The sequence below is a fragment of the Suricata suricatta genome, chromosome 5, assembly GCF_006229205.1.
Source record: "Suricata suricatta isolate VVHF042 chromosome 5, meerkat_22Aug2017_6uvM2_HiC, whole genome shotgun sequence".
In the NCBI taxonomy this organism is placed as follows: Eukaryota; Metazoa; Chordata; class Mammalia; order Carnivora; family Herpestidae; genus Suricata; species Suricata suricatta.
In genome coordinates, this window is record NC_043704.1 from 152,916,239 (window position 1) to 152,930,725 (window position 14,487).

General features: G+C 46.5%; 1 protein-coding gene across 1 annotated transcript in view; it reads left to right on the forward strand.

The window, feature by feature from the left end:
- SCN11A (sodium voltage-gated channel alpha subunit 11) overlaps nucleotides 1-14,487 on the forward strand; it is an 88,481-nt gene that overhangs the window by 31,467 nt on the left and 42,527 nt on the right. Inside the window, exons 11-15 of the mRNA XM_029938789.1 lie at nucleotides 914-1,043; nucleotides 2,088-2,326; nucleotides 6,311-6,487; nucleotides 8,836-9,204; nucleotides 11,445-11,876. Of these exons, the coding sequence (XP_029794649.1) occupies nucleotides 914-1,043; nucleotides 2,088-2,326; nucleotides 6,311-6,487; nucleotides 8,836-9,204; nucleotides 11,445-11,876 (1,347 nt within the window). The remainder of the gene's footprint in view (nucleotides 1-913; nucleotides 1,044-2,087; nucleotides 2,327-6,310; nucleotides 6,488-8,835; nucleotides 9,205-11,444; nucleotides 11,877-14,487) is intronic.

The window sequence follows — 14,487 nt, forward strand, 5'->3', positions numbered from 1 at the left end:
AGCAAGGGCTGAGCAGGGTTTTTATGGGGTTCGGGAAGGGGGAGTTACAGGAAACTGTGACACAGGTGCAGTGACCCAATCATAATGGTACAACAGGATTGGCAGCAGCTCTAACCATACCCACTGTTCAGAGCGTCCGTTACTTTTGGCGGGACCCAATTACAACATGTAGGGTATCTTTGAAATTAACCAATTACAGAGGAGTTCAGGGTCTTGTTTGGTGACTATGGGGTTAACTTTAACACTAGGTCACAGGGTCCTGTCTAGAGTTCCCATCTGCAGGCCTCACCCTTAGGAATGTGGGGAGAGGTAGCTGGGCTTTCCTGATTGGATACCGCAAAGTGGTCCCTTCTCTAGGCAATGTGTAACTGCCTAATAGTTCCGGAGCGACTGACCTTAGACCTTCTAGCTTAGAGGGGAAACAAAGCTGTCATGGCGTCTGTTTGGTTCAGCCTTACAAGTGTAGGCGACCGTTCAAGGCACTTCAGTCCCCGGTCCCAACCCCCCTTCTAAATGTACCTATCGCCCACTTCGGCCACTCAAGAACATTATTTCTAAATTTGACTTTTTATTGCCTTTGTACCCTGAACTGTTTGTTGCTCATTCGTTTGTGGAAAATTTTATTTGCTCTTTGTTGCCAATGAATAAATCACAGAGAAAGAAACATTTCCATAGTTAGGATCCTGGAAGTGTGCATACATAAAAAATATGAATGTCAAACTATATTTGACTTATTTACGGCATATGGAACAGGAAAACTGAACTTTTGCCCTGCCATGAGATGGAAGAGAGTGGAGCTACCTAAGCAGTAGGTTTCTTCCGGGCGTGTGGCATTCAAACAGAGCAGCGTGCGGCCTTGGAGGAGAGCCAGCCCCTCCCCTTGCAGGGCCGCCATGCTTGCCTTCTCTTACAGCCACACATCCTGGAGCAAACCAAGCGGCTGTCCCAGAACCTGTCACTGGATCATGGCGATGAGCACACAGACCCCTTCCAAAGGCAGAGGGCCCTGAGTGCCGTCAGCATCCTCACCATCACCATGCAGGGTAAGCTCTGGCTCCCGGCCCCAGGGGCAGCCCCGCTGCAGTGCCACCCCTCCATTTTCCTTCTTCCCATCTCCCCCAGAAGCCCTCTGGGGCCCCCTCTACTTCCTGCAGAGTGGTTTCTTGTGCCTCCTTGGAGCAGGGGATCCAAGTGGCTTGAGGAAGTGGGCCCACCCTGAGTTGGCCCTTGGGTAGTGGTGGGACTCGCTAGCCTTTGGATTTGGGACCAAGAGTGCAGACCCACCACCCCAATCAGACCAGGCAGTCCCAGGAGGTCACAGTGACAACAGTGGTGACCAAAGAAGAGAAGACACAGAAGTGTCCCACAGGTGACAGTTGCCATTGAAGGCAGAGTTAGGACTCTGGCACGGACAGTGGAAGGCCTGTGTAGGCAGGCTGGGACCATCTGATGGACCTCATCAACAGCAGGTAACCAGGAACCCCAGCTGAGGGGCTGGGTTCAAGGCAGGACTCAAGTCCTTACAAGGACGGGCACAGACTGGTCCTTAGCACTTTTGAGCTCAATTGCATCACTTCATTTGGCTCGTCTGAGTCCCTTGAATTGGTGCCAGGGAAATCAGGGGTGCAGTGGCCTCATGGCCTGCATTCAACCTGCTGATAGAGTACCTCCTTCTGTTTCAATGCGTATAGACGTCCCTGCCTGAATACCTCTCCTTCCTGAGCCCTGGTAGCTCTGTGTGCCTCTGTCACCGCTGTCACCACGATCTGCCTTGAATGATCATGGCTTGAGCTTGTACCTTTCTCTCTCACGGGCTCACAGCCTGTGGGTGTCGACTCCCCATCTGTATTTCTGACGGTGCGGCCCAGCCCGAGTATAAAGACTGGATGTGTGCGGTTATACCACGTGGAAATCGTATGTGGCAAACCTTTCTGGCTGCACCCCTCCGCGCTCTTCCTGGCTGGTCACGTTGTTCACAAGAGACCCGCGGGAAGAGGGAGGGGAGAGAGTGGAATGCACTCAGGCAACCCGCAACCAGATGGACTCAGAGCTGACTACTCAACTGCTCTTTCCTTCCCCTTCTCCAGAGCAAGAGAAATCACAGAAGCCTTGCCTCCCATGTGGGGCGAACCTGGCCTCCAGATACCTCGTGTGGAACTGCAGCCCCCAGTGGCTGTGCATTAAGAAGACCCTGCGAGCCGTGATGACCGACCCCTTTATGGAGCTGCTCATCACCATCTGCATCATAGTCAACACCATCTTCTTGGCCTTGGAGCATTACAAAATGGACCAGAGTTTTGAGCTCATGTTGTATACAGGGAATGTGGTAACTTAAGTTTTTTTTAATATAAAAATATTTCAAATTATTATTTTAACATTTATTTATTTTTGGGAGAGAGAGAGAGAAAGAGAGAGAGAGAGAGAGAGAGACAGAGAGACAGAGAGACAGAGTTCAAATAGGGGAGGGACAGAGAGAGAGGGAGACACAGAATCCGAAGCAGGCTTCAGGCTCTGAGCTGTCAGCACAGAGCCCAATGTGGGGCTCGAATTTACGGACTGCGAGATCATGACCTGAGCTGAAGTCAGATGCACGTCTGACTGAGCCACCCAGGCGCCCCTAAAATATAAAAATATTCAAGCTGTGAATTAGAACTCTTTCAGAGTCTAAACATTTTGTGAGTGGCCTAACGTAGCCTAGGTCCTTGGTCCCCTTAGTTAGAGCAGAGGGAAAATACAACTGTTAGGATTTTGTTTGTACTCGTTCTAGAATTTTCCATGGCCCCTGTGCTGGCCCTCTGGTGTGCTAAGACGTCTCTTTAGTTGTCCAATGGTAAAGCCGGAAGCCAGCAGACGTCTAGAAGGTCAGCTATTTGGGTTGAACAAGAAAACATTAACAATGTCCAGCGACTCTTGGTAAAGTGTCTCATGGTCCCTAGTGATGCTGATGGCATCATTTGTCACAAAATAATGTGACTGCCATTACTAGGTATTATTCCCCCTGGAAACATGGGCCAGGGCCTGGCAGCTGTGGGAGGCTGACTTTCCCAGGAGGGGGTGTGCAGAGCTTATGGGGAGGTTGCGGGGGGGCGCTCCAGACTTGAGCCTGCTTCAATATGTTTCTCATTAGATGTATCTAATCCAAGTTAAACTGGGAAAATTAGGGTAGGAGAGCAGACGTTTCATGAACTGTTTATTTATTGTTCCCGGAGAAGGCATTTTCCCAAGGATTAATTAGTCTCCCAAATATCAGAAATAAATAATTACCCACTGAATGTTCTATCCTAATTAGCTAATGAGCAAATAGGCTAAAAATCTTACCAGAGTATGTAGCCATTTATTCTTTTTTTTAATTGTTTAATTTACATCCAAGTTAGTTAGCATCTGGTGCAGCAATGGTTTCAGGAGTAGATTCCTCAGTGCCCCTCACCCATGTGGCCCCTCCCCCCTCCCACCGCCCCTCCAGGCTTGTTCTCCATATTTAAGAGTCGCTTATGTTTTGTCCCCCTCCATGTTTTTATATTATTTTTGCTTCCCTTCTCTTATGTTCATCTGTTTTGTAGCTTAAATCCCTCAGATGAGTGAGGTCATATATTTGTCTTTCTCTGACTAATTTCACTTAGCAGAATACCCTCTAGTTCCATCTATGTAGTTGCAAATTGTAGCCATTTATTCTTAAAGTTTTATTTTATTTTTCCAATTTAAAAATGTAATGCATGCTTTTTTCCCCAATTTTAAAAATAAGAAAAAGTACAAATAAGGGAAATACAAAACAGAAATTCATTTCCTATGGTCCTATTAGCCAAGATGATCATTTTTACCATTGCAGAGGATTTCTAGGCAATATGTATGTATGTGTTTAATTACTTATTTTACATCGATCAGAACCCACTATGCCTACTAAATCAGAAGTTGACTTGTGTGCATCAGGTTTAGGCACCTGTCTCCCGCAGTTCCCGCCCCCTCCCAGGAGGAGCAGGGGTGCAGTGAGACCCCAGTGCAGGACCAGGGTGGTTCTCCATAGAGTCTGCATTTAAATTTCTTTCCCCGACTGCCCTTGGGAAGAAGTGCCCTATGGGTATGCATGGGTCTGATTAGATTTCATGCTGCACGATGAACCTAACACACACAGTCCCTTCTAACAGGCGGGTGTCTTCTGGGCCCGAGGCCAATGTATTCGGCTGTCTCCTGCTGATGTACCCCAGACATGGGCTGGCAGTGTTATTTCCCCTGGAGACAGAGAGCTGTGCCCACAAGGCCATGGTTCCGGGCTCAACAGAGTCAGCGCACCCATCTTTGACCACCTCCCGGTGGATGGAGTTATTAGATTAGTGCAGAGAAGACCCAAAGAACCCAGATCATGCCCCTTGGCGTTTGCTTCCCAGTTGCAAAGGTGGCCTGTGCATCCCTTCATTTTCTGATCCAGGTGTGGGAAATGACAGAAGCCACCCTCTCAGATTTCCCACTGATTAGACGTTCTGGGTGTTGAGGCAAAGCTGGATTTCGCAGCCAGAAGCCGCATCATTAAGTGGCATTCCTCCTCACCCTCCCCAGAAGCGGAACAGAAGGAGGCACGGGGACGTTGTTGGTCTGAGCTCACAGGCAGCAGCTGCGCCCCGGCCCCTGAAAATTGATGTGAAACCTGCAGAGCTGGCCGCGTAGCCCGTGCTTCCAAACCATGCGCCCCATTCATGAGGCACGCGATATGAGGGTGGTGGAGGCGAAAGAGGCGTTGGAGCCCTGAGTTCCCAAGACCGCATCCAAGCCTCCCTCCTCTGATGGGTGGACGAGGCTTCAACTGGCCTGTGGAGGTCTGTGGGGCTGGACTTGAAAATGGACTCTCTAGGCTTTGGGACTGCTTGAATCAGGGGAGTGCACCGAGCTCCGGGAAAGCTATGAATAGCAGTTGACCAAAACCAATGGTCCCAAGGCATGTAGGGAGGCCTAGGGCTAGACACCGAAAGCCTGAAGGAGACCGCAGGGGGAGCAGGAGCTCAGAAGGGGACAGAGATCAGTCCAGCACAATTAACCAGACCAGGTGACCCTGCACGGTCTTGGTCCCTGGTTGTAGCTTTGGGCAGAGGTAGATAGAAATAGTTAAAGGGAGAAGATCGATGTAAGCTTTGGGTTGATTTTTTTTCCTTTGCCACCTTGATGTCTGTTTGCCTATCTTAGATTTATCTTTGTCTATCCCCCTCCCCCTTTTTAAAGCTTGTGTCACTTTATTTTAGGGATTTTTAAAACAAATAGTAAGTCATCAAATTATTTATAAAAATGGAAAATCTGTTACTTTTAATAAGAACATTTAAAAATCATTTTTGAGTTTTTTCTTTTTCTTTTCCAAAGCTTTAGAGTCTTATAACTGACAACCTTTCTACGTCACCTTATTATTTCATACTATTGTTTTCTCATATCTACTGATTTGTATACGTGTGAGAGAGAATGTGCTGTTTGCCATGAAGAAATCCTTTGTTTTATCTTCTAAGATGTAGGTGATGGATTTAGTTTTGAATCTGGGTGCCACTTATTCAACATTGTGGCGTTTGCCAGCCTAGATTTATCTAATTTTCAAAGACAAAAACAAAAAGATATATTTGCGCCTGTGGAAATCACCATGTGATTTGTGAGACTCTAGCCCTTCCTTTTAATTCTTTGGTGTTTTGTTCTGGAATAAGGAGCCGGCTTTCCATGAGCCCGTGTTCAGGATCATGCGCCGACTCACTTCTCCTTTCAGCCACGACCAACCTGGGGTGTAGTCCATGACATTACTCATCATCTAGGCTAAGCCTGCACATTGAGTTGCCTAAAGATGTTTTCCTGTTCCTGGCAGGGTTTTTCAAGTCTCTGCTTTGGGCCCCTTTTAAATCTTTTTTTTCTGATCAGACTGTCAGCCTTGAGTGGGTTGGGTGACCTCCTCCTGGGTTCTGCTTTACGGAGGATTTTTATCTTCAGTTTTCAGAGCTGTTTTCAGTTTGTACCCCGCCCCTCCCCTCATTTTGGAGCTTCTGTTGGCATTTTAAAGGGAACTTAGAGGAGAGAGTGCTTGACATTTTCTATCACTCTGTCCTCCACCAAGAAGCCAATTTTGCCTTATTTTTAACGGCATGGGAAATAACCTTTATTCTCCACGCCAATGTCTGCGAGCCTGGGAACCCTGGAGTGGGCGCTATGGCGAGGCGCTGGGAGAGGGGCAAAGGAAATCAAAATGCGTTTTGTTTCTTCGTAACTTCTGCAGGGCCCTCGGACCGTTCTTGGACTGGCACCTTCAGGGAGGGGCGGCTTCCTTGTCTCACCCTCCCCTGTCTCGCTGCAGGTTTTCACCGGCATTTTCATGGCAGAGATGGTCCTAAAAATCATCGCGCTGGATCCCTACAGCTACTTCAGCAGAGGGTGGAACATCTTTGACAGCGTCGTGGCTCTTCTGAGTTTTGTGGACGTGATGAGCAGTTTCATAAAGCCAAGTCCTCTGTTTCTCCGTTTCTTAAGAGTGGTAAGGGGCTTCCTGTGTTATCGTACTGAGATGCCTTCGCTGCCAGGATTGACGAGGCTTGAGTGAGCTCAGTGGCTGTTATGCATTAAACTTGAACTCATCTCGCCTTCACCTGAGAGTCCAAACTGGGCCCCTCCTGCCAGCAGGTTTTGCATAGTTTTGGGAGTCTGGGTGGGGGTGGGGGTGGCAGGGGGCTTCTCCCAGCCGAACCCCTACCTCCCAAGATGACCGGTTGGGCCACCGGAGGTAGCGTGTGCCTTCTGGTGTCCGATCAGTGTACCGGGCTCCCCGGATCTCTTCCCCACTGCCCACCCCTGAGCTCTGAGCCCAGCACCCTCACATCTGGGCTCGCCGAGGGCGCGGAGGCTGCAGGCCCCAGGCAGGGGGCAGGCACCACCGGCAGGTCCCTCCTCAACACTTCCGGCGCTACCTTCCCATCCTGCCATCTGGCCCTCCGTCCGCTGAGCACGGAGATGTGCTGGTGACTCTGCAGAGGCACGTGGTAGGTGCTGACCCGAAGGAGGGCTGAGGATGAGGGAAGTACTGTCTTCAAGGACGCTGCCACCTAGACATGCGACAAGGCGGGGCCAGAAATCCCCATGAGGCCCCGTAGACCCCATGAGAGGTATGGCTAAAAGCTACAGAGGCCACTCCTGCCAGGGAACCAGGAAGCCGTAAGAGGTGGCCTTCTGTCCTCTTGCAGAGAGTTACTTCTTCTTTTGGTAGGATTAGAGTTTCCAAGAGTCAGACGTTTGCTTCAGGTACCTAAGTGTCTGTTTTCTCCTTGGGATGTGTTTGGTGATCACGCTGCCCAAAGCCAGGCATTATTTTAGGCTGTTCTCCAAGGTTACTGGTGCTCAGGTGAGCAAAATCACATTCGCCTTAAGATGGTTTAGGCTCATTACAGCCGTGCTCTGACGGGAGGGCTTCTGTGGAATTGTCTTTATATGAGAACAGAACCGTGATGCCCCCCATCCGCCCTCTGAGGACCCCGTGCTGACCCTTCTCTTGGGCCATAAGTCTTACTGACCTGAAGTGTTTCTCTCGAGTAGTTGACAGGATGGTGCATTGGAATAAACCCCTTGGTTTACACCGGATGTTACTGTAAGACATAACTGGTGACCTCGTTGCCATGTGTCTCCTATGGGGCCTGTAAGGTTCCACGGAAAAAAGTTTCCTTCTGGAAAAACTGTGTGTTTTGAGGAGCCCATCGCTGCTTCTCTCCTGGCTACAAAATGTCACATTCCTCTCACCACTGGTAGTTAGATTCACTTGTGACCTGAATTATGTAATGCAGGAATTAGCAATTTTCTTCTGTAAAAAGCCAGATGGTAAATATTTTCAGCCTCACAGGCTGTGTGGTCTCGGTCGAAATCCTTCGCCTCCGCTGTTACAGCACGGAAGCCGCCACAGACGTTCGAGAAGAAGTGGACATGACTGTGTTCCAATAGAGCTTTATTCACAGGCGTGGAAATTTGAACTTCATACAGTTTTTCATGTGTGACGAAATACGCTTCTTTTGATTATTTTCCAACCATCTAAAAATGTAAACTATTCTTAGCACTTAGGCCACACAAATACCAGCAATGGGCTGGCTTTGGTCCTTGGGCTTTTGACTCTGGGTATATTATATAGAATTCTACAACATCCATTTTATGCAATGAACATGTATGCTTAATTCCACCATCTGACTCCAAAGTATCATTGAACAAAAATCAGAAAAAAATATTTCTTTTTAAATTTTAATTTAAATTCTAGTTACTTGACATATAGTGTAGTATTGGTTTCAGGAGTAGAATTTAGTGATTCATCACTTATGTTTAGCGCCCAGTGCTCATCCAGGAAGGGCCCTCCTTAATGCCCCGCCCCCAGCTAGCTCATCCCCCACACACCTCCCCTCCAGCATTCTCAGTTTGTTCTCTGTAAAATATTTCCATTTTTAAAATATTTTAATGTTTATTTATTTTTGAGGAGAAGGGGAAAGGCAGAGAAAGAGAGGGAGACACAGAATCCGAACAGGCTCCAGGCTCTGAGCTGTCAGCACAGAGCCCGATGCGGGTCTTGGGCTCATGAACCACGAGATGGTGACCTGAGCCGAAGCCGGACACTTAAGCAACTGAGCCCCCCAGACGCCCCAAATACTTCCATTTTTAAAACAGAAAGTAGATCTAGGTGTTAACTTGGGACAGGGAGTTGATGACTATGTTTAGGATGGATTTGGCTTTGAAAGGTTTTTGAAAATCATACGCTCTGTGCTTTAGGACATGTCATTCACTGTATAGCTGAGCAGATGGAATTTTTCCTTAACAGGCTTTTCTTCCATTTTTGTTTGCTGTCTCTTTTTACAGCTCAGGGTTTTCAAGCTAGCCAAATCCTGGCCAACTTTAAACACACTGATAAAGATAATCGGCCACTCAGTCGGAGCCCTGGGGAACCTGACCGTGGTCCTGGCCATCGTGGTCTTCATCTTCTCAGTGGTTGGCATGCAGCTCTTTGGCTCTAAATTCAATTCTGTAAGGAATAATACGAAGTCCTGTAGCCCTCCAGTCCCTTGTTTACGACGCTGGCACATGGGGGACATCTACCATTCCTTTCTGGTGGTCTTCCGCATCCTCTGTGGGGAGTGGATCGAGAACATGTGGGAATGTATGCAGGAAACCAGTAAGCCGCTGTGCGTGGTCGTCTTCCTGTTGATCATGGTGATCGGAAAACTCGTGGTGAGTGTCTTACGTCTTTTTTATTTTTTAATGTTTTTTTTTTTTTTTTTGAGAGACAGAGACAGCACGAGCAGGGGAGGGTCACAGAGAGAGGGAGACATGGAATTCGAAGCAGGCTCCAGGCTCTGATCTAGCCGTCAGCACAGAGCCTGACACGGGGCTTGAACCCACTAACTGTGAGACCATGACCTGAGCCAAAGTTGGACGCTTAACCGACTGAGCCACCCAGGCGCCCCCCCTCTTTTTTTATTTATGGACTAAATGGATGTATTACCTTCTTTTGTAATGTTTTGCTAGTGATTATTACTCTAAATATAAAATTATACATGTAATGTTATATATTAAAAATCTGCATTTGAATTTGACTTGAGGAAATTATAAGCATGAAACGAAACCCCCCTGTCACACAGTGCTCACGTTGAGGGATGCCTCAACATCTAGTCTATGATAAGTGATTATTCTAAAATGATGGTATTCTCTTTGTCCGTGAATGGCTGAGGTAGCGATTTGTGATTTCATTTGGGCAATACGATGTAAAGGGACATCTAGTAAGGAAGATTTCTTGTTTTTTTTTTAAAAAAGGGATGAACTAAAAAAAAATGGTTCTTTTACTTTCTCTGGGCCTTTTTATTACAGACAGGTTCATCTTAGAGCTGCAAACATTACCCAAGCAGGAGAGGAGCCAGCCTAACACAAAACTAGCATCAGGAAGGCAGAGGGAAAAGGTGGAACAAACCTGTCTTCATGTCATAATTGGTCCCTTGTTTTATTATTTTATTTTATTTTATTTTTTGAGAGAGAGAACACACGCATGTGTGCAAGCAGGAGGACAGAGGGAGAGAGAGAACCCCAAGCTTGGGGTAGGGCTGATCTCACAACTGTGAGATCATGACCTGAGCTGAAATCAAGAGTCAGGCGCCTAACCAACTGAGCCCCCCAGGCACGCTGTCCCCCTGGTGTATTTTCAGGCGTTTGGTTATGTTACATTTTCTTATTGTGTAAGTTACCTAGAGTCTACCCCCTGCAGCTGGAAACATAGACATTGTTAGCCAATTGGATACCCAGTAAGGGTATGAAGAGACAGGAGACACATAGGACATCTGAGCACAAGGCTTCTGAATCAAGTTGGAGCTATTGTGCAAATAGAAGGAGCCATCCGCCAGAACACAATAGCTGTGTCCTGTGTACTTGATCAGCAGTTTTAGAAAGACAGTAAGTGATATAAAAGTTCAGAAGAGCAGGGTATCACCAAGGGGGGTGGGAAGGGAGCAGTAACAGAGGACGTGTGGAAGATACAGAACTTGGGAAAGATGCTCAAGAGGTAAGGAGGGGGCGCCTGGGTGGCTCAGTCAGCTGAGCATCCAACGTCAGCTCAGGTCATGATCTCACGGTTTGTGAGTTCAAGCCCCACATCACACTCCCTGCTGTCAGCCCAGAGGCTGCTTTGAATCCTCTGCCCCCCTCTAAAAAAAAATTTATATAAAAAAAAAAAAGAGGCAAGGAGGACTTAGCAAATAGAGGAAAGCTTAAGTGAAGGTCCACAGTTGGGAATCCTGTGGTGAAGCGGAGTGAGATGGACCAGACCCTTTCGGGCTCAGAAGATGGTCCTCCCCGAAGGCTGCGTATCTGAGGGGGTGGCAGCCACGGGGAGCTTGCGGAGGGAAAGATGATGAGTCGGACGGTGTATGTAGGAAGCTGATGAGATGATCTGAACTTGAAGTGACCCGCGCTTCAACGGAAGACTTGCACATTCAATCCCAGCCCCTCCCGCTCAGTCCTAGGACTTCGTGTGGTCCAGGCAACAGGACCTAAAGAGCCTGCACACGGCACATCCTTTCTCAAGCTGTGCCAACAGGAGAGGACCCCACGGCAGCATGAGACATGAGACTCATGTCCCTGTGGACAATTCCAGGAAATCCAAGCTCATGATCCGACTGATCCCCAAGGATGGCCACACAGCTGTGCTGTGCCCTGGCTGGGGCTCATGACATCTGTTGCTTGTATCTCGGCCGGACTTGGCTGTCTGCACCCTTTCAGTTCAGTTTTTCTTTTACCGTGCTCTCTTCCTCGATTTCTCACCTCTTATTCGGTAGATGAAATTTCTTAGAAGACAGAAGGACGCAGAACTCTCATTTGACTTAATTTGGGGTCGTGGGGGGAAAGTTGCTCTGGAAACTTACTGTATCTTTCCCTCTGCTAAACGTTCCATCCTCTGTGTGTCTCCCCCGGCCCCACGCCAGGTGCTCAACCTCTTCATTGCCTTGCTGCTCAATTCCTTCAGTAATGAGGAGAAGGATGGGAACCTGGATGGAGAAGCCAGAAAAACCAAAGTCCAGTTAGCCCTGGATCGGTTCCACCGGGCCTTTTGCTTTGTGTTACATACCCTCGAGCGTTGTTACCACACGCGGTGCAGGAGACGAAACTTAGCCCGGCACGAAGAGGCGTCAGGATGCCCTGCTGCCAAGGGCAAAGACATCATTCTGCTGGTCACAGAGATGAAAAAGGGCTCAGAGACCTGGGAGGAGTTGGGTGTCCTAACTTCTGCACCAAAGACCTTGAGTGTGGAGCGTGATCGGACTTGGTTGGCCCCACTTGCCGAGGAAGAGGATGATTTTGAATCTTCTGGCAAAAATGAGGCACCGCGTGCCGCACAGCCTGAGGCTGGAAAACAGGTATGAAGGCTCATACGTAGACATAGGGGTCATATGAAGGCAGAGCTGCGACCAGGGCTCCTGCCTGCCCTGTTCTGAGCGCCACGCAGGGATGACGAGGGTGTAAAAGATGGAGCCTGCCTTCCGTGCTCACGGGCACACCCTAGTGCTGATTCTCATCACGGTCCTGCACTTACAGAAGTGGGAGGTGGCAGAGGCGTCCAGAGGGGAGCGAGGTCGGAGTGGGCCAGGGCAACCGGGGAATCGGGTGACTTTGGTTGGGCCCTAAAAGAAGCATGATGTTTGGATTAGCTGAAAGGTGGGAAGCGAACTGAACAGCACAGAAGAGGAGATGGTGGTGAGGGCAAACTCGGTCTCTGGAGGGACGGGTGGTGAGGGGTGGTGGCAGAGGAGGCCGGCCGGGAGCGGCGGGGTGCTGGGCCCCCGAAATCAACCGCCACAGACTTCATTCTGGATGCGGCAGCGCTGTCTCTATTTCCTGAGTTTTCCACAATGGTTGTGGCATATTGCATTCCTGCCAGCTATAATTTTATTCATTCTGATGGGTTTGTGGTGGTATCTCGTTGTGGTTTCAAGTTTTATTTCACTGGTAAATAATGATAGTGCATAAAATATCTTCATTGGCAAAGTTTCTACTGCCCGTCTCTATTTCTTATTATTGAGTTATAAGAGTTTATTATGTATTTTGATACAAGTCCTTGGATGTGTATACTGCAACCTCTTTTCTCACTGTCTGTGGTTCATCGTTTACTTTCTTTCCGGTATCTTTCAGTGAGCCGAAGTTTTTAATTTTGATGAAGTATCATTGATCAATATTATTCCTACGGTTCATGGTTTTTCTTTCCATTCTAAGAAACCTTTGTATAACCCCAAACCGGGAAAATTTTCCCATATGCTTTCCTTGAGAAGTTTATAGGCTTAACTCTCAGGTTCGAGTCTATGATCCATTTCAATTTATCTCTTGTGTATGACACGAGTTGAGTCACTTTTTCCCTGTCTATATAAATGACTATAGTGCTTCAGTTCGTACCCCACTGAAGCAACTTGGTCTCTTTGTCAAAAGTCAAATTGGCTCTACCTAGCTAGCTTTTTGCTGGATTCTTAATTCTGTTTCACTCATCTATCTATCTATTTTATACCAATACCACACTGTCTTGATTATTGCAGATTTATAATAAGTCTTGAAAGCAGGTTATATGATTTTGTTATTTACCAATTTCTTTTTGGCTATTGTAGGTCCTTTACATTTCTTTATGCATGTTAGAATCAATGCGTTTCCATAAAAAAGATGGGTAGGATTTTGTTTGGCGCTGCAGTGACTGTTTTGTAAATAATTGGTATTTTCATAGCGTTGAGTCTTCTGATTCGTGAGCATGTTTTTTCTCCGCCTCTTTAGATCTTTTTTCATTTTTCTTAGCAATGTTTTATAGTTTTCAGTGTATAAGTCTTGACATATTTGGTGCAATTTATCCCTAAGAAGTTAATACTTTTATGTTATTGTAAATGCAATATTTAAAATTTTAGTTTCTGAATGTTCTCTATTAGTACATAGAAATAAATGGGCTTTTGTATTTTGACTTTGTATCTTGCAATGTTGGTAAACTGACTTATTAATTCCAAAAGCTTTTTTGTAGTTTCCTTAGGATTTTCTATGCATATAATTATTTAATCTATAAATAAAAACTTTTTTTTCGATTTATGTGGGCTTTTTTTCTTTCCTTATGCCATTGGTTAGGACCTTTGGTGTAATGCTGAATAGCAATCACGGAAGTGCATTCCTTGCCTTGCTCCTGGTCTTACTTAGAAACATAAAGTCTTTTCCCATTAAGTAAGATCTTAGTTGAGGAAGTTCCCTTCATTCTATGCTAGGAGGTTTTACTTTTCTTTTAAATTATCAATGGATATTGATTTTTTCTGAAATGCTTTTCCTATATTTATTGGGATAATCATTTTTAACATTTACTTTGGATGCTAAATCACTTTATCCCTAGTCAATCATGGCATATTATTACCCTTGTATATATATTTGCATCCAACCTGCTAGTATTTTGTTAAAGATTTTGCATCCCTGGGTTTTTCCCTTACAAAGTGTCTGTCTGGTTTTGGTATCAGGTTAATATGGGTCTCATTCAATGAGCTGAGAGATCTTACTCCTCTTCTGTTCCCCCCCCCTTAGTTTCATGAAATATAATTGGCATATAACATCGTGTAAGTTTAAGGTATACGACATGTTGACTTGATACACTTACATACTATAATATGAGTACCTCCCTAGTGTTAGCTAACACCTTCATCATGTCACATAACTATTTCTTTATTGTGGTAAGAATATTTAAGGTTTACTGTCTTAGCAACTTTCAAGGATATACCACAGTATTATTAATTATAATCCTCATTCATCTTCTAACAGAAAGTTTGTATTTTTTGACCAACATCTCCCCACCCCCCCAGCCCCTGTTGACTACCATTCTGTTCTCTGTCTCTGCAAATTTGTTTTTTAAGATCTCACACCTAAGTGATATGGTGCTGTATTTGCCTTTCTCTGGCTTGTTTCACTTAAGCATGAGGTCCTCAGGGTCCATCCAAATATTAGCAATTATAGTTGAGGCTG